The 27,402-nt window shown below is 49.4% G+C and overlaps 1 protein-coding gene across 1 annotated transcript; it reads left to right on the top strand.

The window, feature by feature from the left end:
* Positions 1–4: 4 nt before the first annotated feature.
* On the top strand, positions 5–22,700 carry ILRUN (inflammation and lipid regulator with UBA-like and NBR1-like domains). The gene is made up of 5 exons (XM_058039587.1): positions 5–214; positions 9,854–10,008; positions 13,191–13,388; positions 14,900–15,228; positions 22,616–22,700. The coding sequence occupies exons 1-5, from the start codon at positions 57–59 to the stop codon at positions 22,649–22,651; spliced, it is 876 nt and encodes a 291-aa protein (XP_057895570.1). The 5' UTR covers positions 5–56; the 3' UTR covers positions 22,652–22,700.
* The last annotated feature ends 4,702 nt before the right edge of the window (positions 22,701–27,402 follow it).

Raw genomic sequence — 27,402 nt, 5'->3', positions numbered from 1 at the left:
GCGCGCGGCGCTGAGGCGGCCCCGGCCCGGCCGCGGAGCCCCCGGGACCCCCGGCCATGGAGGGCATGGACGTGGACCTGGACGCGGAGCTCATGCAGAAGTTCAGCTGCCTCGGCACCACCGACAAGGACGTGCTGATCGGCGAGTTCCAGCGCCTGCTCGGCTTCCAGCTCAGCCCCGCCGGCTGCGCCTTCTTCCTCGACATGACCAACTGGTGCGGGCCCGGGGCCGGGGGGGGGCGGGCGGGACGTCCTGAGGGGGCTCGCGGGGCCGAGGAGCCGCGGGCCCGGCCCCCCCCGGCCCGGTCACCTCGGGGCCCCGGCGGGGAGCGGGCGGTGTTTGTGCCGGGCCCTCTGTGCCCTGGCCGGGCCGGAGGCGGCTCCCATGGCGGAGCGGCAGCGGGACGGGGCCGGGGCGGACGGCGCTGACTCTCGGCCCCGGCCCGGGGTGCGGGTTCGCCGGTGCGAGGGCCGCGGAGCTGTTGAGGTGGCGAACAGATCCACGGGGCGTGCGAGCCTGCGTTCGGGGACGGGCTGTGGCGCCCCGACTTGGAGGCAGCTTCAGAGGGAGGGGAATTGTGGCAGAAATGCGCTGGAGGAGCCTGGAAGCGGCTGCGGTGCACGTGTGAGAGTTACCGGGGTGTTTGGGAAAAACAACTCGGGCAACTCAGCGTCTAAAGGCTCTGTGTCACTGCGCAAGGAAAAAGCAGGCACGGGTTATCAGCGAGGCTGTAGCTCGAGAAAAACAGGGGAGATACTCGGTACAAGGGTGAAAAACAGCACACGGGAGTGTTCTGGTGCAGTGAGCCCAGGAACTGTAAAAAAGATGTTGTGGAGCAGCTGCTCTATGAGTCGGGGGGTTTGGCTCGTTTTGAGCTCTCTCTGCTCATCTCCGAAGTGTGTTGACCTAAAAGTTCTGCAGGGTGGGAGCTGCAGGAGAGCAAATGAGTTCTGTGTGTTTCAGACACGGTGAGCAGAGAGATCACTTAGCTAAACCCTGCTTAGAGGTAGAACATCAAACCCAGAAACCTCGGCTTTGAAAACTGAAATCCAGGGGGAGGTCAGGATATCAACAGTTGGGGGAAAACTTGTGTGGAATTGTTGAGTTTATAAACAGTAGTGAGACAACTTTGTCGGCTTTTTGGTTTTGGTTTTTCCTTCCTCCTACAGCTCCATACCGAATTTTAGTGGCAAATAAGCACCTCCAGAAGGAGTAGGGGAATAGCAAGTAATTCATTGCGTTTTGTAAGCTGATGCAATATGAAAGATCTCAAGGAGTTCAGGAGTTTGCTTGGAAGAAATGGTTGGCTCCCAGCAGAAGATGCTTTCCCACCTCATCCATGTGTTGGTGATAGGACTAAAACTGACACTGCACTGTAATCCTGGGGGTTCTGTGAGGTTCCTGGGGAAAGCAGGGAACAGAGTTGCCTGAAAGTTACTCCTGAAGATGCTCTGTGTAGCCAGAGTGCTGCTGCTTTGTGCTGAAGCAGCTCTTTTTCATTCAGGAATATTGAATTCTTGTTTGGAATAACAGCGTTTCAAATCCAGCCTCAGAACTGACTGAAGTGGTTGAAATAGCCTTAATTTCCCAACTTCAGTCGTTTGGTTCCGAAAACATCCATTTTCACATTTTTTATGAAGTTTGATAAGTTGTGGCTGGGTGGGCATGTGCCTGTTGGGGTGGTGAGGTGTGCGTGCAAACAAACCCGGGCTGGGGCTGCTCTGAGAGGGCCCCGAGCCCGTTCTCAGCCTGGCAGGGGCTGCTCCTCTCCCCCAGCTGGGTGCTGTGCCCCGAGCCTGCCCCCTGCCCCGCTCCCTGCCCTTCCTGCATGGCCCCGGGGTCGTTGGCCCTGCCGGGCTGACCCTGCCCTGTCCCTCAGCAGGGACAATCAGCACACGTGTCCCGGTTCTGGGAGCGCCTTTCCCGTGGCGTGGAGGGGCCCTGTGCAACCCACACTGCCCAGGTGGTTCAGGTGCCCTGCCGGGTTTGCCTTGGGATCAGGGTCTGGACCTTCTGGCACCAGCACGTCCTGCAGATAATTGGTCTTGATGAGACTTTCAGGTCACTTTTCCGAGTGTTCCCAGTCAGGGTTGGTGTTCACCTGTAGGAAATGGTGAGGGAGCTCATGGTGGGTGACACAAATGCAGGTGTTGGGTGTCCCATGTGTGAGTTAATTAACAAACACATAAGTAGTTTCACTAGAGCTTGTTCCCAGGTGTGAAAGCTGCTCTTTGGCAATAATTGTTGTCTCCAGACCCACAGTTCCTTCCCCACTTTGTCTTTCCTGTACTGTAGGGAGCACTCAGAGCTTAATGTGCTTTGAAAGACCATTTCCAACAGCATCATTAGGAATTGTGGTCAGAGGACTTTCAGTGAATTAGCAGTACTGCTGGAATAAAGGAATTATTTTAAATAGCTTGTTTGGCCAATCTAGGGGGAAAAATTAGTGGCTGGCTGGGGAGGAATACCTGTAAGTAGCCTCTAAAAGTCTGTGTCCACTTCTCCAGTTCCCAGGAATGCTCAGTGCCCCTTCAGACTCTGTCAGGCTTGGGCAGTGCTAAGGAACTGCCAGCTGGTTTTATTAAGTGCTACCAAAATGCTTTGGGTTGAACATATGCATCCAGAGTTTCAGAGGCTGTTCCTTGATGTGCAGGAAATACAGGTTAAACCCTTTGTCTTTCCCTGGTACTTATTAAACACTTTGCTAGAGTTATGTCCGCTTTCTGTGCTGACTTCTTGCTGTATGGATCTGATTCCCCAGCAGCAGCACACACCATCCTGCTTTACTATTTAGTTATTTATTTTCCATTCAGAGGGGCTGCTGAGGGAGAGGCTGAGCTTTCACTTTCGGCCTAAAACCAAAAGTGACCTTCTTTGTTCAAAAAGCAGAACCAAAAATGAACTGTTTTGATGCTGAAAACGTTTCTTCCTTGGGAGGAAACCCTGGGCAGTGAAGTGGGGAGGGCATTTTGCTACTGTTGCATCCAGGATGAAATCCCCCTCAGTCACCTTGGCTCTGCTCCTTCCCCTCCAGACGTGGGGCCCCAGCACAGGTGGGAGGGAGGGGGCTCACAGGAGGGGTTTGGGGTGCAGGGGGGTCCCAGGTGTCACAGCAGCTCCACAGTGATCTCTGAGATGGGCAGGAGAGGGTCTGAGCCCCTTTGGCCTTGGCTGGCCTTCACAGGGAGCTCCATAAAAGTCATTGCATTCCTCTAAAGCTGGTGGGGAAATTGTATTGGGACAAGGAAAAGGAATTATTTTCTTTGAATTGGAGTGTGTGCCAGTTTTGTGGGTGAGAGGCTTGGAGCTGCTTTAATTCCATGGGAAAGTGAATTAGTTTGAAGTAGCTAATGGTAGTGGATTTAAAATCCATATTTCAGTGTAGCTGGCTCAGAGATTCCTAGTTTGAAAGAACTAATGTATATTTCAATAATTACATGTAATATTTCTTTACATTCTCTTTTTAGCTCTTGTTTAGAAAGCTGAATTTTTATCAGAGCAGTAGGTGTGATATTTAATTGAAGTGTGTCAGGTAACGATGGTTTCCATTGTGTGTGGGGGAAAAAAAACCCATTATTTAACAAAGCTTTTTGGATCCAGCTTTAGGTGAAAAGGTCATTATTTGTAAGGCTGTCAGATCTAGAGATCCTCGTGTTTTTTTCATCTATTTAGGAGAATTTGTAGCTGTGTCATGGTTTAACTAGTACTCCCTAGGTAATGTTTTGCATGAAGATAAGTTTATCTCTGAAAATACTGCAGGAATCTGCAGTAAAACCTTGTTCTGTCTCATGTCAGGTGTGAGGCAGCTCTGTGCTACAGTTGTCTTATAGATTCACATTTCCATCCCTGTGGGTGGCTGTTCAAATTCTTTATATCCAGTGAAACACCTGTATTGCCCAGAAGTGGATGTACTTAATTGGGAGTCTGAAGACATGGTTTAACTAATAGGGGTTTAATTGCTTTTCCCATGACTGACATGAAGTGTAGGTGCTACTCAGAGAAATACTTGAGGTATATTTGTGTGAGAAGTCAGGACACTCAGAATTTAACAGAACACACTGGGCCAGGGGGATTCACTCACATGGGATGTGATTCCCACAGTGGCTCACACCAGCGTTGCTCCTGATTTTTAACCTCAGGTGTTTGCAGGTGTCCTCTGAGCACAGATGTTTGGTCTGCTCTTCAGATTGAATCCATGTTCTGCCAAATGTGAGGAAAACTTCCCCGCTGCCTTGCATAGACCTTGAGCTTGGTTTTGACACCCCTTCCTTCGGTGGGGAATCCTTGTGTCAAGGAGGAGGCAGGAACCAGCCCTGGTTCTGGCAATAATCATCCTTCCCTGGGCATGCCTGTGGGTGTTTGTTCCTCACCCAGCAGCCGTGGGGCAGGGACAGCAGTGGGTGGGAGTTCCAGTCATCCTTATCAGGTGACAGGGACAGGTCTGTGTTCTCTCTGTGACTCAGGACACGTTTGTCGAGCAGTCTGGGCCTGCTGTGACTCTGCTTGGGTTAATATTTATTTATGCTGACCAGCTGGGCCAAATCTGGTGAGAAGGGTTGCCTCAAAACACCGATGGGGTGTTGATAAACTTTATTAGGGAAGAAGGAAGCTGAGGCTTTGGACTTGATGTCCATCTTACTCTAACCCACTGGTGACACGCTGTCCTCATAGGCAGAAGTGGCACCCCAGAAGCAGATCTGGTGGTTGCTGATGTGCTGTCACCAGGATGTCAGGACAGTATGGGGAGCTCTGTGGATTGTGGTGGGTGCAAGGTCATTTACACCCTTGGCTTGGGGAGAGAAAAGAGGTTTTAAACTGTTTGGTCTGTTGTGGCTCACTTGAAACACTGTGGGTGTCTCTTAGTGCCTGTGAACCATCCCAGGCTGCTGCCTCTCTGTGTCCACAGCTGTCTCCTAATGCTACTAAAAATAGCAACATTACAGAATTAAACAATTTAAAAATATTTTCTTAGAAGCTTTTATCTAGTGCATAAAAAAAACCTCCAACCCCACACCTCTTCTCCAGAGCAGCTCAAGTGTTTGACCTGATTATTTTGAATGAAATCTAGACTCTAAAGAAATTGTATTTATAACTGTGGAACATACTATAATTGTGCTCCAAGGTGCAAAGCATTGAAAACTTTGGTGCCTGTGGCATGAAAGCATAAGCAGGTAAGTGTAGCAGAATTGGGTACGATATCATTTTGGTCCAGCTGGACTCTGCCTTACATGCCCTAACTTGTTCTCAGACAGTTTCTGTAGCTTAATCCCCTTTCACTTTCATCAGACAATTATAGACTGGTAACGTGGTTTGTACTGAGGTATTGGCAGTTCCAGAATCTCCTGTGGACTGGCAGCTCTCAATAACTTTCCACTGGGAAGAGCTGTTGCCTGTTTTCAGTGGCAGCTCCTGCTGGGACATTCTCAGGATATTTTACCCCCCTCTTAAAGCTGCTGGGACCAACTGCTTTGGGAGGGCTCAGCTGCTGGGGATGGTTCTGGGGACTCCTGCTTGTAGCAGCATTGTTGTGGTGCTGCTGCTGGGCAAAGGGTTGTGCTCAGGTGCTTTTCCCTGTGCTCAGGTGCTGTGCTCAGCCCTGTGCAGGTATCTCTGGAAGGTTTCAGCAGCTGCTGTTGGTGTTTCTGTGCACATTAAAGCTGCTCAGGGAAAGTGAGTTCCTTTGATGGTTTGGTGTTCTGAGGACTCTGTGCCTCTTCTGTGGGCTCTCAGTTTCTCTCCTCGTGCTGCCCCTGCAGACACAGGATTGCTTCTGTGACCACAGGTTTCTGTCTTTTTCCTAGAGCACCCCACTTGTATGTGGAACTGCTGCTTTCAGCTAAAACAACGAATGTTTTTCTGTGTCTTCATGTGAAAATATACATAAGCTTTAAATTAGTCAGATCTTCCCCCCTGCCTTCAGTTGTGTAAATGCAGCTTAAAGCTTTCAGCATCCCTCAGTGATCCTTTTCCATCATCAAACATCATCTAATGTAGTTTCCCAACTTCATACATAGAATTTCATGTAACTTTAGTGTAAGAGGGGTCAAGAACAAAGAAAACTGACACAGAAATTTTGCTTTCTGAAATTCTGTCTTCTGACTGATTAAAATTCCAGCCCTTCAAAACATCTTGAGGCTTTGCACTTAATTGCCATGTGTCATCCCTACTGAAGGTTTGAATTGAAAGCTCCAGGTAGAAGTGCTTCCCTGCAGCCTGATGTGTTTGCCTCTTCCCCCACACCCTTTGGCCTTCTCCAAGGCTTGGAGTGAGGCATCTCCTGCTTCAGGAGCAAGAGCAGCTGTTGGAGATGTCCCAGCCTGGCTGAGCAGCAATCCAAGTCCACAAGAGCTGGGGTAAGGAACATCCAGCTAAATTGTGGAAATGAAGAGACAAAAGGGGTTGCCTCACTTGGATGTCTCCCATATGTGTTTTTAGTCTCTCCCCCTGTATCATGTAGAGAAGTTCCATTATTTGGGAGTGAGAAAATGTCCATCTGCTGCACTGCTGATTTTTGTTTTTTAACAATAGACACCTTATGGGGAGCTGTGGTGCCTGGTTACAGACTGCATTTGGAGAGCGGCAGGAGCTCTGTGAAGGTGGAGACTTGAGTTACAGAGGAGTCTGAGGTGTCCTGCATCACGTGCTCTGTGCTGGAGCTTTTATTGTGCTGTTTAGCCCTGCCCAGCGTCTACATTGCATATTTCCAGGAGATGTCACCTGAGTTGCTTGGCTCATGACAAAACACTGCACCCTGTGAGTGCTGAGGGCACCTGCCTGGCTCCTCTCACCCTCCTCAGGGACAGACCTTGGCACCTTCTTTCCAATCACCGAGTCCATTTGTTACATAAATAGTGCTGGCTGTCTGTGCACGGCCTGAGGGCTGCCTCCCATCTGAAATTCCCAATGGAAGGTGGCAGGAGGGCGAGTGCAGGCTCTGCTGCTTGGGTTCAGCTGCCTGCACATCAGCAGAGTTCACCTCTGCAAGTGGCATTTTCCCCAGAGTGCTGCTCTGCAGCTGATCTCGGGGTTTGGGGGCCGGGGAGGAGGGGAGGGAGCGCTGTCTCACTGTCTCTTGGGGGAGGAGCAGGACAGAGCCAGTGCTGTGCGAGGTGTGAGCTGGGGGTGCCTCTGGCACAGAGGCGGCTGCCACTGCTCTGTCCCTATCTCCTGGGCTTGTCTGTGTCAAAGAACGTGAACTCAAGGCAGATTTGCTTTGTCATCCTGACTTTGGCTTTTGCCACTGTGAATTTCTCTTCAGTTTCTGGAAGCTTCTTTGTAGTTCTCTACTGGGAAGTCCAAGAGGCATTGAAACACATAGAAGGACTCACCCCAAACATCCCCCATCACACAGATCATATGGTGGGAGTGGGGAGGTGGGTTTGGGAATATTTGATCACAAATGGGGCAAATCCATTTGTGTTTCCAGCGTGTGTTGTTCTTTAGTTAGTTTTTAACCCGATGCTGCAGAGGAGTGTTGTTGTTTCCCAATGGCAAAGCGCACTGAAATATGACCCCGGGATGGGAGTGCTGGCCCCAGGCCTGTGTGCACAAATAGCCCACTACCTTCTGAGGCCTGTTTGCAGCCCAGCAAACAAACACAGCCAGGCTGCCTTGCAAAGAGTTGCAGTAGAAATCTGCCCCTCAGAGCTTTTCTTTTTTCCTGTCAGTGTCAATAAAATGTCAGTGCCACTGATTCCAGAACAATCGCTCACAAGGTGTTGTGGTCCATCTGAAAATGTAGTTATGTAGTAGTGGATTAGGAAGAGAAAGAGCTGCATTGCTGTCTTTTGTATCTCCTACAATACCTTTTGCCTTGGATTGCTGTGCTACAGGAAGAAATCCTGGTGCAAACTAAGCTGCAGCTCATGGTGTTAGCTGGGTGAGCGAGCAGGAGTCTCTTGGCACAGCCCTGGTGTGAGTTATGTAAATCTTGTGCAGTGTATAAGCAACAGGCGGTTGGTGACGTAAAACTGAGCATTTGTCTCTGTTTACTGGCTGATGTGACATGGCCCCTTCCTGCAGCATTTGACTGAGCTGGCGGGATTAAACAGAGCCCTGACACTCCTGAGTGGAAACCGCCTCAGGCTGAAGGATGGTTTCTGCTCTGGAATTCTGAGTTCTGGCCACAGCACGGGACCCGGTGGCTCCTGTGTTGGACCAAAGTCCGCTGGGCACGGATGGCAAAGGTCTGGCTGTGACGCTGGGGTTGCTGAATGGCTGATCTATCCCCGTGGCCATGTTGTGCAGGCCATCCCTCCAGTGTCTCCTTAGCAGAATGTCAGCAACTCCTGTGACTCACACAGCGATTATCTGCTGGCTGCTGGTGCTGTGATGGATGGATTGATTGCAAAACCGATGGGGCTCTTTGGGTCTTCTCCCAGTGCCCCCAGTGTGGCTCTACCCCCTTGCTGTTGCCCCCCAGTCAGCTGCTGCATTTTGGATTCCCTGAGGTTTCTGTAAGGAGAAGGTGACACTGCTCCCATGCAGTCCAGATTTTATCCAGAATGTGTCTGATTTGAATGTTTTTTGCCATGAACACTGTAGGAATTGAACAGGAGGCAGTTTCTTTACTCACTGTTTCAAACCTCTTTCCAGCTGGCAAGCAGCCCTGCAAAGCCCTGTGTTTGCTCTTGCTCAGGGTCATGCTGCAAATGTTTCTCTTGCTTTCACCTTGGCTGTCTGACTCGGACACATGACACCCCACCACTGTCCAGCCCCTCAATATGTCACTGTGCCCACACAGAGCAGCTTCTGCAGGGCTTTGGTTTTAGGTGCTGGTTCCCAGTTTCTGAAGTCTTGGTTTTGGTGGTTTTTTTCTACCCTGCTCAAAAAAGCAACACAGATTTCTGCAGTCATGAATAAAAAAAGCAGTTATTATGCCCATTGCGTTTGGGGAGATTTTACTCATCTCCATTCTCACAGCACCCACTCACAACATGTAAATCAGGGCCATAACCTCTCAGACATGTATAAACAGAGGAATTACATGACTTGCCAAACACTTACATAATGACTTAATAGTATATCGTGGAACTGAGCTAAGGCTCATGAATCCTCTTCCTGCCTGACTGTTCTTCTTCTCACATTAATTACCATGAGTTGTAGCTACTCCATGGCTCAGGAATCAATAGCATTGTGGCTTTCTGAATGTCCTTAATGTATCACAGACTTGCACTGTCATTTATCTTTATTCAGTGAGAAGTTTTGACTCAGGTGGTTTGTAAGTTCCTGCAAGTTGTGACTACCCAGAGCTGAGCAGGCACTCTATTGATGAATAAACAGTTTGTACCTGATGCTATGTTTCAAAAACTCCAGCGAGGCTGGAGTTATTATCTGTAGCTACTGGTGCCCTTTGGCCCTGAGAGTTATCTTCATGTTTTGTTCCTCTTGTGCTCCTTTTGAACCTTGTGTGCCAAAATAAAATGGAGAGATGATTTGGTTGGTCCTTTTGAAATTAGCTGAGGTAACAAGGCTGGTGAAGAAACTGCCCAGTGTTCGTGACATAGCTCTTCCCTTGGTGTCTCCTGAACTGTTCAGCAAGTTTCATAAAGAACTGTTGGAGCAGAGGCCTCCAAGACTTGTAAGTTCTAAAGTTTCCAGGGAAAGTAGAAGCAGAGTAGAAAAGTGATCTAAGCCAGTGTCCCTGGCAAGAAAAAGTGCTGTATTTTGAGCTCTGGTATCTTAGAGAATCCATATGTGATAGAGATAAAAGCTTTTAAAAAACACATCACATAAGCAGCAGAGTTATTACAGCCTGGATATTTTTGCTGACCTGTTTAGCCTGACATATGACCTGTGCAAAGGGCCTGACCCAACTGTACTTCAGGTTGTAATGTGCTTTTTTCCTTTTCAGGAATCTACAAGCTGCCATTGGAGCCTACTATGATTTTGAGAGTCCAAATATCAATGTCCCCTCCATGTCATTTGTGGAAGATGTCACCATAGGTGAAGGAGAGTCCATCCCTCCTGATACCCAGTTTACAAAAACATGGAGGATACAGAATACAGGTGAGGCCTTTAGCTGCAGGTGCTGGGATGCAGTGGGAGGGATGCTGCCTTGAGGCAGGAAGCCTGTGTCACTCACCTGGGCTGGAGCCACCCTGAGGTGCTGCCAGCTTGTGCAAGTTCCCTTCCTGGGTTGGCACAAACATTTTGTGGTGGGATGGGCAGCTCGGTCAGGTCACCAGGCTTGTTCCTTGTGCCACCACACAAACAAACTAGGGAACTTGTAGACAAACAAGGCAGTGACACAAGGGTCATGTGGCAGGTCCACTTGGGGCAGAATTGCCTTTTCATGCTCTGAGAGGATGCAGGGCTGGAGAGACCACATTCCAGTTTGGAATAAGTCAAAGCAGTGCCTGGGATCCAGGAAGTGAGGCTGGGCAAAGTGCATTCCCAGTGCTTGATCTGGTGGGATGCAGTCAGAGAGGAAAATGAGATCCATGGATGTGAAGGAAGCCCTTGTCCTCAAGCAGTGCAGCGAGGGGATGTTGCATGAACATTTAAAACTCTGTCTGAATTTAATTGACCTGCTTGTACTTGTGTGGGAGAGAACAATCTCACACTGGGGTGTGATGCTGGGAGTCATCACGAGTCAGGTTCAGCTCCCTCAGTATTTCTGCTTGTGAATAGCTGCAGGACTTGGACAGAATATCCACACTAAAACCACACTAAAAATCTAAAAGTATTTCATTAGCATGTTTAAGAACACTGATTTATAAAGGATGTGTTCTAGAGGAAGGATTTAATATTTCAGTGTACTTTTTCTGCCTCCTTCTGTTTGGAAGTACAATGGAAGGGTGAAACATGGAACTTGCTTGAACTCCAGTACTGTGAAAAGTTGACTGGCAATTTTTTATAACTGTCCCAAATACATCTCTTACAAATCTAGTAAGTGTGATAGGTCTTGTTTCTCTTAGTATCTCAATTTGTGTGTTTATGACTACACCTCTATCTTGGGCTGACTCCTCCCTTCCATGTTCCTCTGATGTGCCATTTCCTGGATGCAAATTCAGCCTTAATTTAGCATCCTAGTTCAGGGGATGTTTCATTGTTCTTGGAATGTTTCACCTTCTGAAATCCTGGGCCTTCTAAAATGCAGGACCGGAGCTCATCTTGATTTAGGATTTCCTGGCAGGCCAACATGTTTTGACCTCTGTGTGGTTTGAACCTGGCTTGTCAGACCTTCCTTCCATCCATGCCCTAGCAGTAGTGCTGGAGGCCAGGGCCTGGTACAACCACACTGCTGAGGGTTAGTGAAGTGCAGCTTCACATGCTGCTCATGACTGTGCAGTGTGAGGAGCACTGCAGCATTTGAAAACCATTCTTTGGTTTAATTAAGGTATAGTATCAAAGGGCTGTAGTGTTTCCAGATAATATCTACTTGTTAGGCAGATAACTGAAGCAGAGCCAAGGTTTTTAACAGCTCTACAGGAGTCCTTGATTACATGACTTCAGTTCTAGAACACAAAATACCTGAGGCATGTGTCACTGGAGCGTTTCAGGTCTGATGAGTGTGACAGGCAGAGCTCAGAGAGTGTCAGTTTGAGGCGTGTGAGCTGTGAGCTCAGTTCAGTCAGGTTCTCATTTGTGTCACTAAAAAACAATGCCCTGCTCTGGTACCTGCAGGATGGTGCTGCCTTGTCTGCCAAAGGAGCAGTTTGTGTTAGAACCATTGCTGAAAGAGCAGCAGGGTTTAACAGCCTGGCTTCCTCTCCCCATTCTGCCCCCAGCTGCTGCTGGCTCTGCAGGACACTCTCTGCCATTTATCATCTCCTGAGAGATGAGTGTACTGAAATAGAATGACATAATCATAATTTCATTTTATGAGGCTTATCAGTTGCAGCGTTCTAGGCACCTTGCAAGCCTAAAGCCATTAAACCTGATAAAAATCACATAAATTATTTAAACTAAGCCATGTTGCTGGGCTGCCAACCTCTGCAGATGAGGCTTCATGCTCAAGTGCCCCATGCCCCAGGCTGAGGTCAGCCAGACACCCAGCTCCTGTTTCAGAGCCCTGCTCCCTCAGCACCTTTCCAGCTGTGCTGGTGCATCCCCCCCCACGCTGAACATCCCTCTGCACTCGTGCACATCCTGCTCCCCCTGCCACGTTGGGAATTCCAAAATAAGGACTTGACAAGAAAATCAGCCCTTGCCGTGCCTTCACTGGAGTGGCCACAGGGATTAAATTAGCAGGCAAGCTGTTGCAAAGGATGCTCCTTGAGGTGATGTGAGGTCAGAGCAGCCTGCAGCACGCTCGCCTCGGACCAGACGGAGCAGTTCAGGCTTCGTGGTGGTTCAGGCTTTCCGTAGCCATTTCCGTCAGCCTCAGCTGAGCAGGAGGTGTTCTCAGTCCTTGGCTGAGTCATGTGATGTGACTGGGGAAGAAGCAAAAGAAAATTGTGCTAAACTGATTTTTCATGAGTCTCAGAAGAGAGGCTCTTTCTCTCTGTCTGCCCCAGCAGTTGTTATCTTTGGCAGCGGTGCCTGCACGCAGGAGCTGTTTTCTGTCTCTCTGATTGCCAGGTCACGCTGTCAGTCCTGGTGTCTGCAGTCTAAACATGGATCTCCACAGATGAGTTGTGTGTTCACAACCCTTCTTGCCACCTTTGCACAAGCCTGAGAAAAGGGTTGGTGCAAGGAGAGAAGTAAATCAATTTAGGAAATAGTGCTGGCACTTCAGTTACAGCTCAAACTATGAGTTCCTCTTGAGACTCCTAACAGGCTTAGAAAGAAATGAATCCCTGAAAGGACACATTGCCAACACTTTATATAAATAACAGGTATTTGATGTGGCATGGTTCAGGAGCTTCATGGAGGGAGGCAGAAATAGGAGCACACAACACAGCCCTGCCCTTGTCTCTGCCTCTGGCCCTGGGGAAGGGGAGGTGTGTGTAAGTTAAGGTTTTTTTTGGTTTTTTTAAGCTATTACACTGTGACTTTGAGAATTTTTTTGTGTAACAAAGACATTGGGAATTGTTCTGCTGGTCCCTAAATGCACCAATTAAGCCTGCTCTGAAAACCAGGTTTCCTCAGCATCCACTGCTGCTGTGTCCTGTGTATCTCGGTTCCCTTTGACCGTCCAACAATTGCACAACTGTTTTAACAAGCGTGTTTCGCCCAGTCTTACACAAACAGCCAAAGCTTTTCCTGGTGTGCTGTCAGTAATTCCCTGTCCTGTCTAATCCCAGGGACGGAGGCGTGGCCCCCAGGGGTTTGCCTGAAGTATGTTGGTGGAGACCAGTTTGGGCACGTGAACATGGTGATGGTGAGGTCCCTGGAGCCGCAGGAGATGGCTGATGTCAGCGTGCAGATGTGCAGCCCCAGCACCGCCGGAATGTATCAGGGACAGTGGCGGATGTGCACTGCCACGGGACTCTACTACGGAGGTGAGCAGCCCCTTCCCTGCCCACGGCCCCCCTGGGGACAGCACACACACAGAACGGAGCAGGGGGCAGAGCTCTGCCAGCCCTGGGCTTAGATACACAGCACAGAGTGGAGGAAAACATCAAGGGAGCTGCTTTGTTGTCTTGGTCAGTGTTTTCTAAGCACTGGAACAAATTACAGATTACATAAAACTCTGGAAAACAAAGGGATGTGCACAGCTCTCATGGAGACTCTTTCCCACTCAGTCCTTGTTGAGATTCTTTCCCAGTTTTCCATTGCTTAACTTTGTGAGCTGCATGTGAGCATAAAATAGTGGTGAAACCTCATGTGAAGTTAATGCCCAGGGTTAATGCAGTGACTTAGTGCACCCCCTGTGAGCTATTTCTCTGTTTAAAGAACACATTTGGCTATTTTGCCTGGTGCTTCAGCCTGGGCCTCAAACATCTGCCTTCAGTGCAGCCTTCCCTCCCTTTTGTGCCAGCTTTAGTTTACACTGAGAACATCTTTGTGTCTGTTGGCAGCTGGGAGTATCCCAAGTTTCAGGGCTTGAGTGAGCAGTGTTGGCACATGGAGGCAAAAATATCAGTGCCAGAAGGAGGAGGCTGGCAGTGCTGGCACTGCCATGCAGCTCCTCATTGTCTGGAGGGGACACAGTGTCTCCCTAAGGGATATCCCCGTGCAGGTGGGACAGCCTGTCCAGTTTGTGTTGCTGGTCTTGTATGCTCACAAAGCCCAGGGTTTCCAGAGGGTTCACAGTCCTGGACAATGAGAGATGTCCCTGCATTGCCAGAAGTTTTCACTTTTGCCAGAACACAACCTGAAGATTGAACCCCTTTGGCCGCCAAGCTCTGAGTCCGAGGGATTCTTGCCCTGCAGCCGAGCTGGTGGCTTTGCTGGAGGCTGCCCCGGCGATCCCGGGGCCCAGACGTTTGTCCCGTCTTGGGGCGGGGGGCCCGGTGGTGCCAGCCCGGGGTGGCACCGGGACCGCAAGGCCGTGAGAGAGCGGCAGAGGGCGCTGCGGGGCCGCTCCAGAGCCGCCTGTGGGGGACGGGTATGGGGGGGGGATCATTGCTGGGGCTGGGGGTGTGCAGGGGGTCAGTGGTGGTTGTGCAATGCAGTCAGTGGTATGTGTGTGTACAAGATCAGTGGTGTGTGAATGCAGGGCTCAGTGGGGGTGTTTGTACAGTTTTCAGTGAGGGGAGTTATGCACAGGGGGGATTAGTGGTGTGTAGTGGGGGTCCTGGCCCTAGTAGAGTGTGGAGTTCCGTAGGCAAGTCACGTTCCCCTAAGGTAGAATCCCACTGTCCTCAATTGGCTCCTAAAATTCAAACTGCTGATCCCAGGCCTGTTAAACTGGGGGCACTGGAACCAGTGCTGCTGAGGCTTTGTAAAAATGTGCTTTAAGCAATAAGTCTGTTTCTTGCTAGTGTAAAGGATGGAATTCATTTGCTCCTTCTGACCCTTCTTCATAAACTCCTATCTAGTGACAACCCAAACGTGTATCTTTCCACAGATGTCATCTGGGTGATCCTCAGCGTGGAAGTTGGAGGACTTCTGGGTGTCACACAGCAGCTGTCATCCTTTGAAACAGAGTTCAACACGCAGCCGCATCGCAAGGTAGAAGGAAACTTTAACCCATTCGCCTCTCCACAGAAGAACAGGCAACCAGATGAAAACAACCTAAAAGACCCTGGGGGTTCCGAGCTAGGCACAATCAGCAAAAACACATGGGGGCCTGCTCCTGACCAAATCGAACAAGATCAGAATGGACTGTCACAAAACTCTGTAAATCTCTCCCCCAGCAGTCACTCGAACAACTTGTCGGTAGTGACGTACAGTAAGGTAGGTGCCCTGGGCGAGCAGGAGAACGGGTAGGGGAGGAGCCTGGCAGGTGTGTAATTGCTCTTCCTTCCAAACTGCAAAGCCCTTTCCTTCTGCTTCTGCCAGACCTGCTAAGGAAGGTTCTGAATTTGACTGTCTGACTCTGCCAAGTCCTCATGTTATATTAAAATATTTTTTGCCTCTGATAGACTCTACCAGATCCACCTTTTTGTTTTTGCTTCAAGTCCTTCTTAAAATTTATATAACCTTGTTTGGGTGCTGTAACCGCAAGTGGCTGGAGCCTGCTCCAGTTGCGTGTGCAAATAAGTCAAAATATCTCTCTAGATGTGTCCTGAGTTTGACATAATTTTGAACAGACAACAAATTACCACACCCTCAAACTTCAGATTAGCCAGATAACTTCTTTTTTAGCTGGTGTGGGGAGACTCCAGAGCACACCATTTGATCTCAGAAGCTGCCTGCAGGAACAGTCAATCAAAGGACCGTTCCTGTCTGTGTCCTTGTCTTGTTCATAATTGTAGGTGACTTTTAAATTATCTTTACTTTAAATCTCTCTCAAAAGCTTGCTTGGTGGATGCTATATGAGTCTGAGTGATATTTTGACTGTTTTTATTTGCTTGTGTGTGAAAAATAAATTGCAGGATTATTTACAATTCAGAATCCACCTGTTAATGCAGCAGTATGTGTAGGTGTGTACTGTCGTATGTCAAACTAGTTTGATTTTTTAAATCCTTTAAAAATGCTTTACTGTACTTTGAGCAGGCTGTGTAGGACAATAACACTTGGTTGCTGAATGACTTAATAAAGCCCTAATGTTAGTTCACCTACAGCACTTTAGTTCCTCCCTGGATGACCTGCCTGTCCTGTGCCAGTGGATCTTGTTTTAGTGGCCTTTACCCCAGGGCTGTGCATCTTTTATGGCTGGCATGTGTGGGGTGAGCCTGACTGCCCTCCTTAGTGGTCCCAAACACCATCTCTGGGCTGGCTCCTGCTGCCAGGCCCTGCTCACAGCAGTGCAGTGGATGGCTTGGGGAGTGATGGCTGTCAGTGAAACACCCCTGAGGTGGCAGTGCTGAGCTCTGCTGCAGTGGCTGCGTGCTGGGGTCATGGTGCTCCCCAAGGGGCTGGGCTGGGGCTGCCTTCAGAGAGCGTGGGTGTGAGGAACCAGAGCCCCTGGCAAGGAGCAGCTGTGCTGTGGGAGAGAAGCCAGCAGGAGAGTGAAGCAGCACCTGAGAGGTGTCACAAGGTTGAAGTGAGCTGGTTTAGCTGGTAACCCGGAGCTCCGTGCTCTGAGGAAACAGGGGTGGTTATAATCTAACCCCCAAACGTAGGGCAGGTGACCTTTCCTCCCCTTTTTCCTTGTTTTGGCTTTGTTTGTTGTTTGTTTCTTTTTGTATTTACAGAATATTCTTGGGTGGATTTGAGGTGGATTGTCTGAGATTAAAGCAGACATTTTGCTTGCTGGCTTCAGAAGGGACAACTTTATAGTCCTTTTTTTGCTTTGGGGTAGGGGATATGAAGAAGCCAGTTGATTTTTGGGTGGTTTTTCTCTCTACTGCAGTTCTTTTGTTTGTGACATACTAAGACAGATTATTTTATCCTTTGGAGGCTGTTCTGGTAGGTCTGAAGATCTGAGTCCTGTTCCAGCCTTGCCCATCCTGCCCAGGGTAGGAGGTTTTCTGTCACAGACCCAATATTCATATTGGTACAATACTGGTTCTGTAGTAAACAAGTTTGAGGGAGTTGGACATCCCAGATGCCTGGTCTGGTTTGAAATGGTCAGGTGAACATTCCCCCCATTCCCTGACCAGGCCTCTGGGAAAAGGAGATGCAGTTTTGTTTGGTTTTTTCCCTTTGTGTGCATGGTGTACCCTGCTGGAGATGCTGCTGGAGCAGAAAAGGGGTTATTAGAGGTGATGTCAGGAGTATTGAATTACCTGAGGAACAGATGGAGCTCCAGTTCCTGTTGGGAAAAGCTCTACCTGGCCCATCTTCTCCTCATCCCCAGGGGATCTGACCTGTACTCTGCTGCTGCAGAGAAGGAAAACTACTGCATTGGGACCTGCTGCCTTGTGATTGAATACTGATGTGAAAGGCTTGATTTCAGGTTCTAGAGCACACAGAAGAGCACTGTGGGTTGCTTAGGCAGTGGCACAGACTCCAAGAATTCCTGGATTTTATTTATCTTGGGCAGGATCTCTGATATTTTTGTTTCCTTTCATGTACCTGGGAGAGGGAGGGAATCCCCAGGCCATTTGGTGAGCGAAGGAGATGGTTCAGGTTTAGTTAAAGTGTTGAGAAGAGCCTGTGTCCTGTATTTAGAAGCAAAATAAGCCCTTAAATATTTCTCAGCTGACTGTGGAGGCTTCCTCTGCTGACAGACACTGGGGACACCCAGTCATGCAGTGCATGAGACCATGAAATCTTTGAGATAAAACGAGCAGTTTCTGGCATCTGCAGGTGTAAAACATACTCGAAGCTGCCAGACCTTGTCGGAATTAGTTCTCCCTCTGGTGCACTGAGCAGGTGTGACTTGTCCTCCAGAGCTCCCATTGGAGTCAGGATTGTGGCTACACCAACGTGCCATCTGCTGCTGGGTTACACAAGTACAGCAGCATTTCACACCTGGAAACATTCAAAATGGTTTTATACAGCAGCAGCAGAGTGGGTGGTTTGGGTGTCCTGGGGAAAAACAAACAAAACCAGACACAGAATTCCCTGTAAGTGGGTAAGATGAAACCTGTGGCATGGTTGGAACAAGCTGTGTGCCCTTTATTCCTGCTATGGCACCCACCTCCCTGGGGTCCCCTGCCCACCATCCACACACACTGTGGGGAGGCTGCAGGCCAGGGCCTGCCAGGGCTTTGCTTGAAGCATGTTGTTGTTAAATCTGTTCCCAGTGGAGTTTTTGCATGTTCTTAGATGTAAAGATGTGCCTAAGTGCAGGATAGGATGCCCAGAAATCCCCATGCACAGATACTTTATTCTCTGGCAGTCACTTTCTCTGGATTCTCCAGAGATCTGAGGTTGATACAGCTCTCTCCTATTTACTCCTGTCTCATAGCAACCCTGCACGGTCACTGCTGCTCTCTTGTGACTGGCTTTTCCATTAAAAGCCCAAGATCCAGTCTTACAGTGCCTGGGAATTAGAGTTTAATTGCTTAACTGAGGAAAGAAATGTACAGGTTTCCATGTTTGAGAAGATCAGAAATGAATAGCCATATCCTGACACTTAGATTGTACTTAACATCTCTGTATAAAATCCACAGATCTGTATCCAAACCTGCTGCCCAGGTGAATTGAGGAATCACTCCTCTTTATGTCATGCAGAAAACTGCACCTGGAGGTTGTGATTTTGCAAAGATTTGCCCAGACAGGACACTGAGCATCATCCCCACCTAAGCAAATGGTGCCTGGCTGTCCTGGTCATTGCTTGTGCTGCTCTTCAAAGCCCAGTGAAATAGAAACATATTTGGAGTTCACAGCTGTAAAATCTGAGCTCCCTTTTTCCTGCTGTGTTTATGCTCCCCATCTCCCTCTGTTCTGTGTGGAGTTGAGCTACCTGGCAGCTTTCTGTACATAAGGGGAAACCAACCCTGTGTCCTTGGAGCCTTTAACTGGCTCCCCCTCTCTGAGCTTAAATGTTGTTGCTGCTTCTAAAGCCACGCTTCTCCCAAACCAGGGCCTCCACTTTGCAGATTTTTGGAGTACCTCTGTAAACTGTAGACAGAAATACTTTTACTGGAAACTGGGCATCGAACTGTCTTTATGCATGAGGATTATGCCCCAAAAATGTTTTGAAGCCCCTTCCATGCTGGTGTCTGGGCTTCACTCTGGGCTGGTCACTGTGTGGTTCCATCCATTTAGACACAGTGGGAGAAGGTTGGACTTGGAGCTCCCACAGCACTGCAGCCTGGCATGAGCTGGTTTGCCTCTCTAGTGAGAGAGATTGGTGGTTTGGGTGCTGCATGTCAGCTCATCCATGAAATCCATGTCCTTCCAGACTGTGGGAAGTGCCAGATAACCTGGTTTTAGCCCAACTTTGCCCCACTGCAGCCCAGCAGAGCTGCCTGTTGTTTATCCCATCAGCACATCAGGGAACTCGGGTACCTGAGCCCTGCCCCTCCTCACCCACAGGCACCCGAGCCAGCCCTGCAGTGCCTGCTCCCAGAAGGTCCTGAACTTCCTGGTGGTCTCCCAGCCACGCCATGTTTGCACAGCATGCATGGAATAAAACACAAGTGCTGGATGTTTGCTCTCTGTTTGTGCTCAGTTTTACGTAAGCGAGGTTGGAGCAGCGCGGGGTAGGAGCGGCCTGAGGGGATGGGGACCTGCAGCTGGGCTGGGCCACTGTCAGTGCCCACTGGGAGACTCCTGTATTGCTGTGCATCCACCTCCTGTCCCTGCAAGTGTACCTGCATTGGTGGTGACTCAGTCACAGAGGTGAAATAAAGAGCTGTCTGAAAGCCTGTGTGTGATGCTTTGTGAAAGATTTGCTTAATCCTCGCTTTGTTCCCAGCACAGGTACCTCGGTTTGCAGAGCTCAGTGTTCACAAAGGGTTTCAACTACACAAAACATCTCACTTCCCTTCTAGAGGCACGAGGCAAATGATAATTTATACCAGTAGTTGTCATGCTTGGAAAATCACAGCCCTGTGTTGTGACACACTGGTCTGTGTGAAGAGCCAGTGCTCCCACCAGCAAGTGAGCAGTTACTTCTGGGGATCATTCTGGAAGAACTGAAAAAGTTTGCAAAGCTGCAGCTGAGCTTTTCATAAAAACAGTGATCCCACTTGGAGGATAGACGGGAAGGCACCAAAAATACTGGGAATAATCCTTCCATTGAAACAACTCAGAAAAACTGCAATTGTCTGCAGAATTATTTTTGCATGTTTGTGATGTAAAATGTTGCACAGAGGGGATAATTAGGCTTGAAAATGTCATACAGGGGTTTGGTATTTGCATTGCAGCAGTAATTGAAGTTTTCTGGTATCAAACCCCTACATTGTGCATGGTGACTAAACGTCATGGGACAGGGGAGGTGGAGTCACCTGCACTAAAGCAGCTCTCACTCCCTTAAAGATGCAAGTGGGGTTCAATTTTGCCAAGTTCTCATGTTCAGTAATGAATCTCGGGTAGGTGAAATGCAGTGAAGAGTGGCAATTCCCAAAGGAAAGGTCTGGGGCTTTTCCATGGTGGAATTCCTTGCATCAGGAGGAGCTGACCATGGTCACAGCATTGCCAGGGGAGCTCATTGCAGGGTGCCAGGTGTTCAGTGCTGGGTGCCAGGTGGTGCAGAGCTGTGCATGCTGAGGAATCTCTTGTGCTGAGCTAAACTCTGCGTTTAACTGACACAGTTTGCATAATTCCATAGCTTTAAATTAGATGCTCCAGAAACCATTCTGTGGAGATCCAGAGGGTTTCCCTGCAAACCAGCTCACGGTGACCTCACAGGGTCTCTGCATCCAAAAGCACAAATGAGCTGCTCTGATGTCAGACTGAGGGTGACTGGCAGTTCCTTACACCACGGGGGGATGCTTGTGGAACCCCCAAATTACAGCAGGCAAGTTTGTTTTGCCTCTGGCATCCCCCAGGAGGTGACACAGGGTAAGGGTGGTCCCAGCAGAGGGGCAGGGGGTGGTTAAACCCCTCCTGAGCTCCCTAGGCAGTGCCTCAAACAGAGCCTTGTGTGCAGGTAGCTCAGAGATGAAGCAAATTCTGGCAAATGTGTCTGTGCAGGTCATCAGCAGCAAATCCTGTTTTCCTTCTGCAGAGTGCTAAGCACAATAGCTTAATCCCTGTGAGGTGAGACTGCTTGGGATCCTGTTTATACACTGCTTTTCCTCTGTGTCCTTTTCTTGTGCACCATCTTAATGTTTCTCTCCTGCTTCTCCCCTTCCCCCCATTTCAGTGAGTGCATTTTTGGAAATGTTGGATTTCTCAATCTCTGGATTTTGATGGGAGCATCTCCTTCCTCAGGTGAACTGTCATGCTGGAATCTGCTGGCTGTTCTCTTTTGAAAAGCTTTACAAGCTGGCACTGCAGCATATTCCTGGGGTAGAAGCCTGTTTGTTTTTCCATCACTTGCGTGTATTTCTGTCTGCAAACAGCAATTTCCACGTTCCCAGTCTTTCATACTTCCCACGCAGTTCAGGAGATGTCCTGGTTAATTGTCTGCTGATCCTCCTCTTGGTTGGATTCTGAGAGCTGCTGAGAGCTGCTTCATTTTGCCATTTGCTTGTATTTACCAGCTGATCATATCCCCAAGATTGAACTTTTCTCTCAGCTGTAGCAAGATTACAGACTGTTCATGGCACTTCCTCCCCAGTCAGATCTGCAGCAGAGCTCTCCAGCCTGGGGTTTGCCAGTGACGTTGATGCTTTACATAATCTGTGTTCCCACTCGTGGCTCCACAGCCCTGGCTCCTGCAGTGAGGGGGTTTTGAAGTTGTAGAACATGAAGGAAATGGTATTTCCTAGGAAATTTGCCCTGTTAAAGGCAGAGTGGTGAAAACTGAGGTCAGAGCTTCCCATTCAGCCAGAACAGGAATGGTTTGGGCTCTCACTGCCTTACCCAGAGTGTGCTGGGAAGAGCTGGACTGTGTTTAGAAGCATTTGCATAATGATCTTCCAGCTCTGCCATGAGATACAAGTTTTTCTCCCTCATCTCTCTCGTGACCTCAGTGTGTGTCTGGGTTTGTGTGGGGGTTGTACCTTCTTCACTGACAAACTTCATCTGCCGTGAGCTGGGGCATCCCTTGCTGCCTGTTGGTCTTTCTTCTGCTTCCTGATGAAACCCCGGATAACTGATCTGGACAATAGAAGTTACAAAAGGAGTTCCTGTTAATTTGAGACCTGTGACTACATCTGACATTTAGGTGACTCACTTTAGGATGTAAAGGAGGGAAATGGATTCTCTAGGAGGCATTTTGGGGGTTTTGGTAAATGCTCTGGTTGATTTCACTGGAGGCAAATGTGCATTGTCGCCTTGAGGAGGCACACATGGCACTTGTGGGGTTGTCGATTTTTTTTTTGCTGGGGTTTTTTCTGGCAGAGCCTCTTACCCATTTACAGCCCCATGTCTGTGGGACACACAGAGGAGGCTGCAGGGGCTGGGCCTGCAGGTGTTGTAGCACCTATAGGGAATTCTGGTGTAGAAAACACAAGTTAATTTGTGGCCTTGGTCTAAAAAACGTCTGACAGAGGTAAGTGGTGGCATCTGCCCTCTCTGGGGAAGCCAACCCTGGAATGTGTGGTTTCACTGTCCTTGGAGCCACAGTGGGGCTGGTGGGAAGCCCTGGGCTGGGCTGGGCACTCTTTGGAGCTGAGCACTGAGCATTTTGTTTCTTGCCTGTTAAAAATTGATTATGTCTCCAACTTTCTTTCAGGGTTTCCACGGTCCTTATCACTTCGGACAGTCTTAAAACACAAAAACACAAAACGGGTATCGACAAGAGGAGAATTTAAGAAAAAGCTGACTTTTGGGGGAAGGGAGGGGGATTCATGTGGCAGACAGACACAGCGTGGACCCCCCTTCTCTGCCTCCGTGTTCTGGAAAAGAAGAAAAAACAAAAGCCCAGTAACTTAAGACTAGCTGTTTCCAGAGGAAAATCCAAAACCTGAGTATGCATGTGTGACTGCTGGATTTCAGAGTGGTGTAAATGCTATGAGGAAGAAGAGACACCAACACTATGGGTTTTTAGAAATCATCTTCACGTGTAATTAGGTAGCTTAAAAAGAAGTTTAAAAATGAAAATTTAAAAGCCATCTTTAAAAAAAAGAATATTTTGCCTACAGAGCGGTTGTAGTTTGAGCAAATGTTTAATTTCTGTTTGTTTCTTGTTCTTTTTTTTGGTTTCTTTTTCCTAAGGGACAGCGTGCATTTTCCCAGAATGTCCTGGTTTGCTGCTGAACAGGACTGGCTCAGCACCTGCTGGGGTTTGTGCAGGGACTGCTTCTGTCAGGCTTTTTTAATGCCAGGTTGGGTCTGCACCCAGCACTGCGTTTTTAACAGCATCTGCTGGTTTTAGTTACCAACTTTTTAATCTTTTATTTCCTCTTTTCCTTTTGGTTTGGGTGTTGCTTTTAAGTTGTCCTGCGTGTCATTGGGAGTCACGTTATGGACAGGTTTCAGTATCAGAATTGGAGAGGGAGACACTGGGACTCCTGGAATAACATGGAGGGCTCGTCTCCCTTCCCTCTTGTACATGAAGTACACAAATACACACCCATGTTGATAAGAAACTGATTTATTCAAGTTGCTGAGCTGTCCTGTGTGGTTAGCAGTTAAAAATCCCTTTTTGTTCACTCTCGTGTGCAGTAGCTGTGCCTGGAGCTGTGTGCCAAGAGGAATCTCTGTAGCTGTAATTCACCTGCTGATAGTTGCAAAGCTTCACAGACATCCTGTCCTTTTCATTTGGAGTCTCCCCTCTCTCTTTCAGAGCATAAGTTTGCATTTGTTTCTCCTGTGCTGAGGTGTAGCTCAGAGGCTGATCCCTGTGTTCTGGAGCACAGAGCAGGAGTTGACACCACCAGCTGGGTCCCACTGTCACCTCCTCTTCTTCTGCCTTTGTCATCTGGGCTTGGGGCTGCACCGAGGCTGTGAGTGGGCTCATGTTAGGGGAGGGATTGCAGAAGGTTTGGGCTGCTCTGCTGTTCCTCCAGCATGTTCTCCTCTCATTCTGGACTGCAAAGTGCAGTGTGAGGGGATGCAGCTTGGTCTCAGGCACTCTGGTGAATTTATTGTGAAATGCTGACCCCACAAACAGAGGGGAGTGAGCCCTGCAGCACCATCCTGCCCAAAAGAACCAGGCTGGAACAGCCATCTGCCAAAGATACAGGAATATGCAAAGCTCCCTTTACCTTCTTCCAGATCTGCCCAGTGAAGGCTTTTCCCTGTGTCAGAGCTGCACACTGCATGGCTTTGCCCTCGCTGCTCTTGGCTGCTTTTGTTTTTGTGGCTGGTTTGGAATGGGGGAGTCTTTCATTGCAGCTACCAAGGACTGGTACCTGGGTGCATATGGATGGACCTCGAGGGGCCAGTGGGAGTTCCTGGTGTCCAACAGAGGAAGGATTGGGCGATGGATTTTGTTCACATTTCAGAGGTTCAGTTGTTACAGATCACCATCAGCTGAAATCTGCCTTCAGAAATCTGTTAGCTGGGAGAAACAGATCAGAAACTGCCTGCATAGAAGTGGCCCCACAGGATTTGAACTGCCTGACACTTGCACTTGCAGTCTGGTGGGCGCCTGGCTGTGCCCTGGATCTGGGCAAGTGTTGGGATTGGAGTGAACCTGCTGAAGGAGCTGCTTCTTGGAAGCTTTGGTTCTTGTGCTGTAACATTTTGCCTTGGATTAGTTCTGAGTATTAGATCTGAGATTGATCTGGGGGTGATTGCAGCCCCACAGTGTGGTGTGGGCAGGTGGAATCTTTGCTCACTCCCTCCTTTCCTCACAGGGGGCTCACAAGCCCCTCTGAGGAAATGAACACCACACCTGCAGTGCTGCTGCTCCCTTCTGAGGGCACTGAACCCCTGGAGACAGCTCTTGGTTCAAGTGACGAGGTGATTCCTTATCTTTATTGGCTCCTTGTGTCAGCTGCATAGTGGAAGGGAGGAGAAATCAAGGTCTGAGCCTGAGAGTTAGAGCTGGTGCTGTGACCTTTGCCTGGTGTCAGCAGAGGCACCTGGGAGACCCTTGCACTCGGATACCCCCACGCTGGCTTTCTGCTCCCAGCCACGTGTGCTCCTCCTGTGTCCCCTGGCTGCCACACTCGTGTTCCTGTGCTCTTCCTAAGGCTGAATTTATTTCCTTTGTCTTGAAAAACCAAAACCTGCATGTGCCCCAAGTAGCCATGTGCTTTCCCACTCCGAAGGCACACGCGTTTGCGGTCCGTGGTGTCCTGGTGACAAGGGCTGCACGTTGCAGGCTGTGAGGAAAGGCAGGGCTCTGACATCTGCAGCTCCTGCTGCTCACATCCTGCTCTGCCCAGGCAGCTGAGGCATCTTTGGGGCCAGGCTTGTGGCCCCTGCTGTGGCACTGCAAGGATGTTTAAAACGGGTTGCTCTATCTCTGTGTTTTTCCTCGAGTAAAAACTGTTTCACTGAGGCCAAAGGTGGTTTTATCTCCTGGTTTCTTGGAGTTTTGTGTTGCAGCTGGCCCTCAGATTGCTCGTGCTTCAGGTGTCCAACTTTTAATGGGGAGATTGAGCTGAATTTGGCCAAGTTCTGCCCAGGTGACCTCATGACACTGCAGTTTGTATCAGCTCCCATAAGGGAACGGGTAATGTAGAACATCTCCGATGGCCTCTGAGTGGGTCCCTGTGGTAAGCAAGAGCCACTTGGAGCCTGTCACCAACACAGCTCAAGCAGTGTCACCTCCCAGCCTTGGCAAAGTGGAGCAGGATGTCCCTGGGACTGGCCCCGAAGTGGCAGTGCCATGGGAGGGGGTGAGAGAGTGGGAATCTCCTGCCCACACCTCAGGAGTGCTGGATTGGAACCCAGCCAAGGTCTGGGAGCTGGGGCAGAGCCGTGCAGTCAGAGAGCAGTGGTGTGGGTGGAAATGCACGCTGTCCCACGTCTGGGTTTCTGTTGTGTTTCATTTTTTCCGTGTGTGAGTGCGTGGGTGGTTCCCAGCCTGTCTGTGCTCGCCGGGGCAGTGCATGTGTAGCACGGGATGGTGTGTTGCCTCTCTGAGTCTGGGAGAAGTCCTATGATAGCACATTGGGGGTGAAAATAAAGGAAGCTTTTTCCTTAATGTATAAATGAATATTTGTATGATTAAATTAACACAGAAAAAAAAAAAAAAAAAAAAAAAGCTCTGTAGCTGTCGAGAGTTTTATTGAAGCTGCAAAACTTCTGAGTCTGTCACCAGACCCAATTCAGTGCATACTGAGGTTATCAAACCACCTGGGTGGGAGTGAGGGTGGGGAGAGGGTCTGGGGGTGGTTGTGAGGCAGGGGAGGGAGGGGATTCCAGATTTCCTTGTGTCAAGGTCAGGTGACATCTCCAGGACAGCCCCTGAGGAGGAGCAGGATGCTCTGAGGGATCTCCATCTGAGGGGCACCAGCACACAGCAATGACACAGCTGTGTCCCAGGTGTGGCTCCTGGGCTGGCTGATCCACATCCCAGCCCTTCCCTCAGAGCCTGGTGCAGGACAGGGTGATACCTCACACTTCAAACAGCCCAGTCCTGAGGGATCAGACCTGCCATCTCCTGAGCGGCTCGGGAAGGCAGGAGCCGGAGTTTGAAGGGAGGAAGGTTGGTTTGGGTTTTATTTTCCCACAATCCCTAAGGAAATCACTGACACTGTCAGGACGGGGGCACAGGAAGGTCTCGCTTTGCTGGGCACCTGCACACTTGTCCAAGGTGGATCTGAGCTCCCAGGTGAGGCCTTGCTGCTCAGGACACCCAGCCCAAGCACGACGTGGATGAACTGCACCACGGAGCAGCTCGGCTGAGCCCGTTCCTTTGCTCACCTGGGAGCTTGTTACTAATCCCCACGAGAAACCTCACTCTGTGTGTGCTGGCTTTGCTGTTATCATTTGAATAAATGCCTGCAGCTTTCATGTGCTGGTTAAGCTTGACTGAAAGCCTGACTGGGAACAGACATCCTGCTCCCTGTGCCTGGGGGTGTTTGCTCTGTGCCTGGAGCAGAACCTCGGGGTGCTCTGGGTGTCCTGAGGCCACTGTGTTTGGGCAGGGCAGCATCACCCGCCCTGCTCACTGCCCAGCTTTGCATTTACTCCTTATTTGCTCGAAAGAATCTGTTTATCTTTAGGGTTGCAACCTGTCAGAGGTTGCCAGCACAGGACAATCCCATCACACCTTTAAAGGAGTCTCCTGAGCAGGCAAATACCCGCGGGATTGCTGTGCTGGTGGTGGAGGTCATCCTGCAATCCCAGGAGCAGAGCTGGCGGGCAGGAGGCCAAGGCAAACGGCAGCCACAGCACCTGGGAGCTGCTTGGGTGCTGCTTTTGCTGCTTGTTTATTTTTTTTTAGGGGAACCAGATCATCATCCATTAAAAATCGCAAAATTAATTCTGGTTTTATGCAGTTTTTTTTTGGTTCCCAAAGCAATGGCAGTCAGAGGGAGGGTGTTCCCAGATTTTTGTGGTGGATTGCAGGGATGAGGATGTGCTCAGCACCCAGCACTGCTCGGGCCCGTGCCCTGTGCC

The sequence above is a fragment of the Melospiza georgiana genome, chromosome 23 (assembly GCF_028018845.1).
Source record: "Melospiza georgiana isolate bMelGeo1 chromosome 23, bMelGeo1.pri, whole genome shotgun sequence".
NCBI classification, from domain to species: domain Eukaryota; kingdom Metazoa; phylum Chordata; class Aves; order Passeriformes; family Passerellidae; genus Melospiza; species Melospiza georgiana.
Note: the sequence above shows the minus strand (reverse complement) of the source record. Positions and strands in the feature narration are given on the sequence as shown.

What these genes read in the sequence shown, in the direction of transcription:
- ILRUN (XM_058039587.1), top strand. Translation starts at nt 57, where the DNA reads ATGGAGGGCATGGACGTGGACCTGGACGCGGAGCTCATGCAGAAGTTC. An exon ending in ATGGAGGATACAGAATACAG is followed by an intron (nt 10,009 to 13,190) that starts GTGAGGCCTTTA and finishes GTCTAATCCCAG; the next exon opens with GGACGGAGGCGTGGCCCCCA. An exon ending in CACGGGACTCTACTACGGAG is followed by an intron (nt 13,389 to 14,899) that starts GTGAGCAGCCCC and finishes ATCTTTCCACAG; the next exon opens with ATGTCATCTGGGTGATCCTC.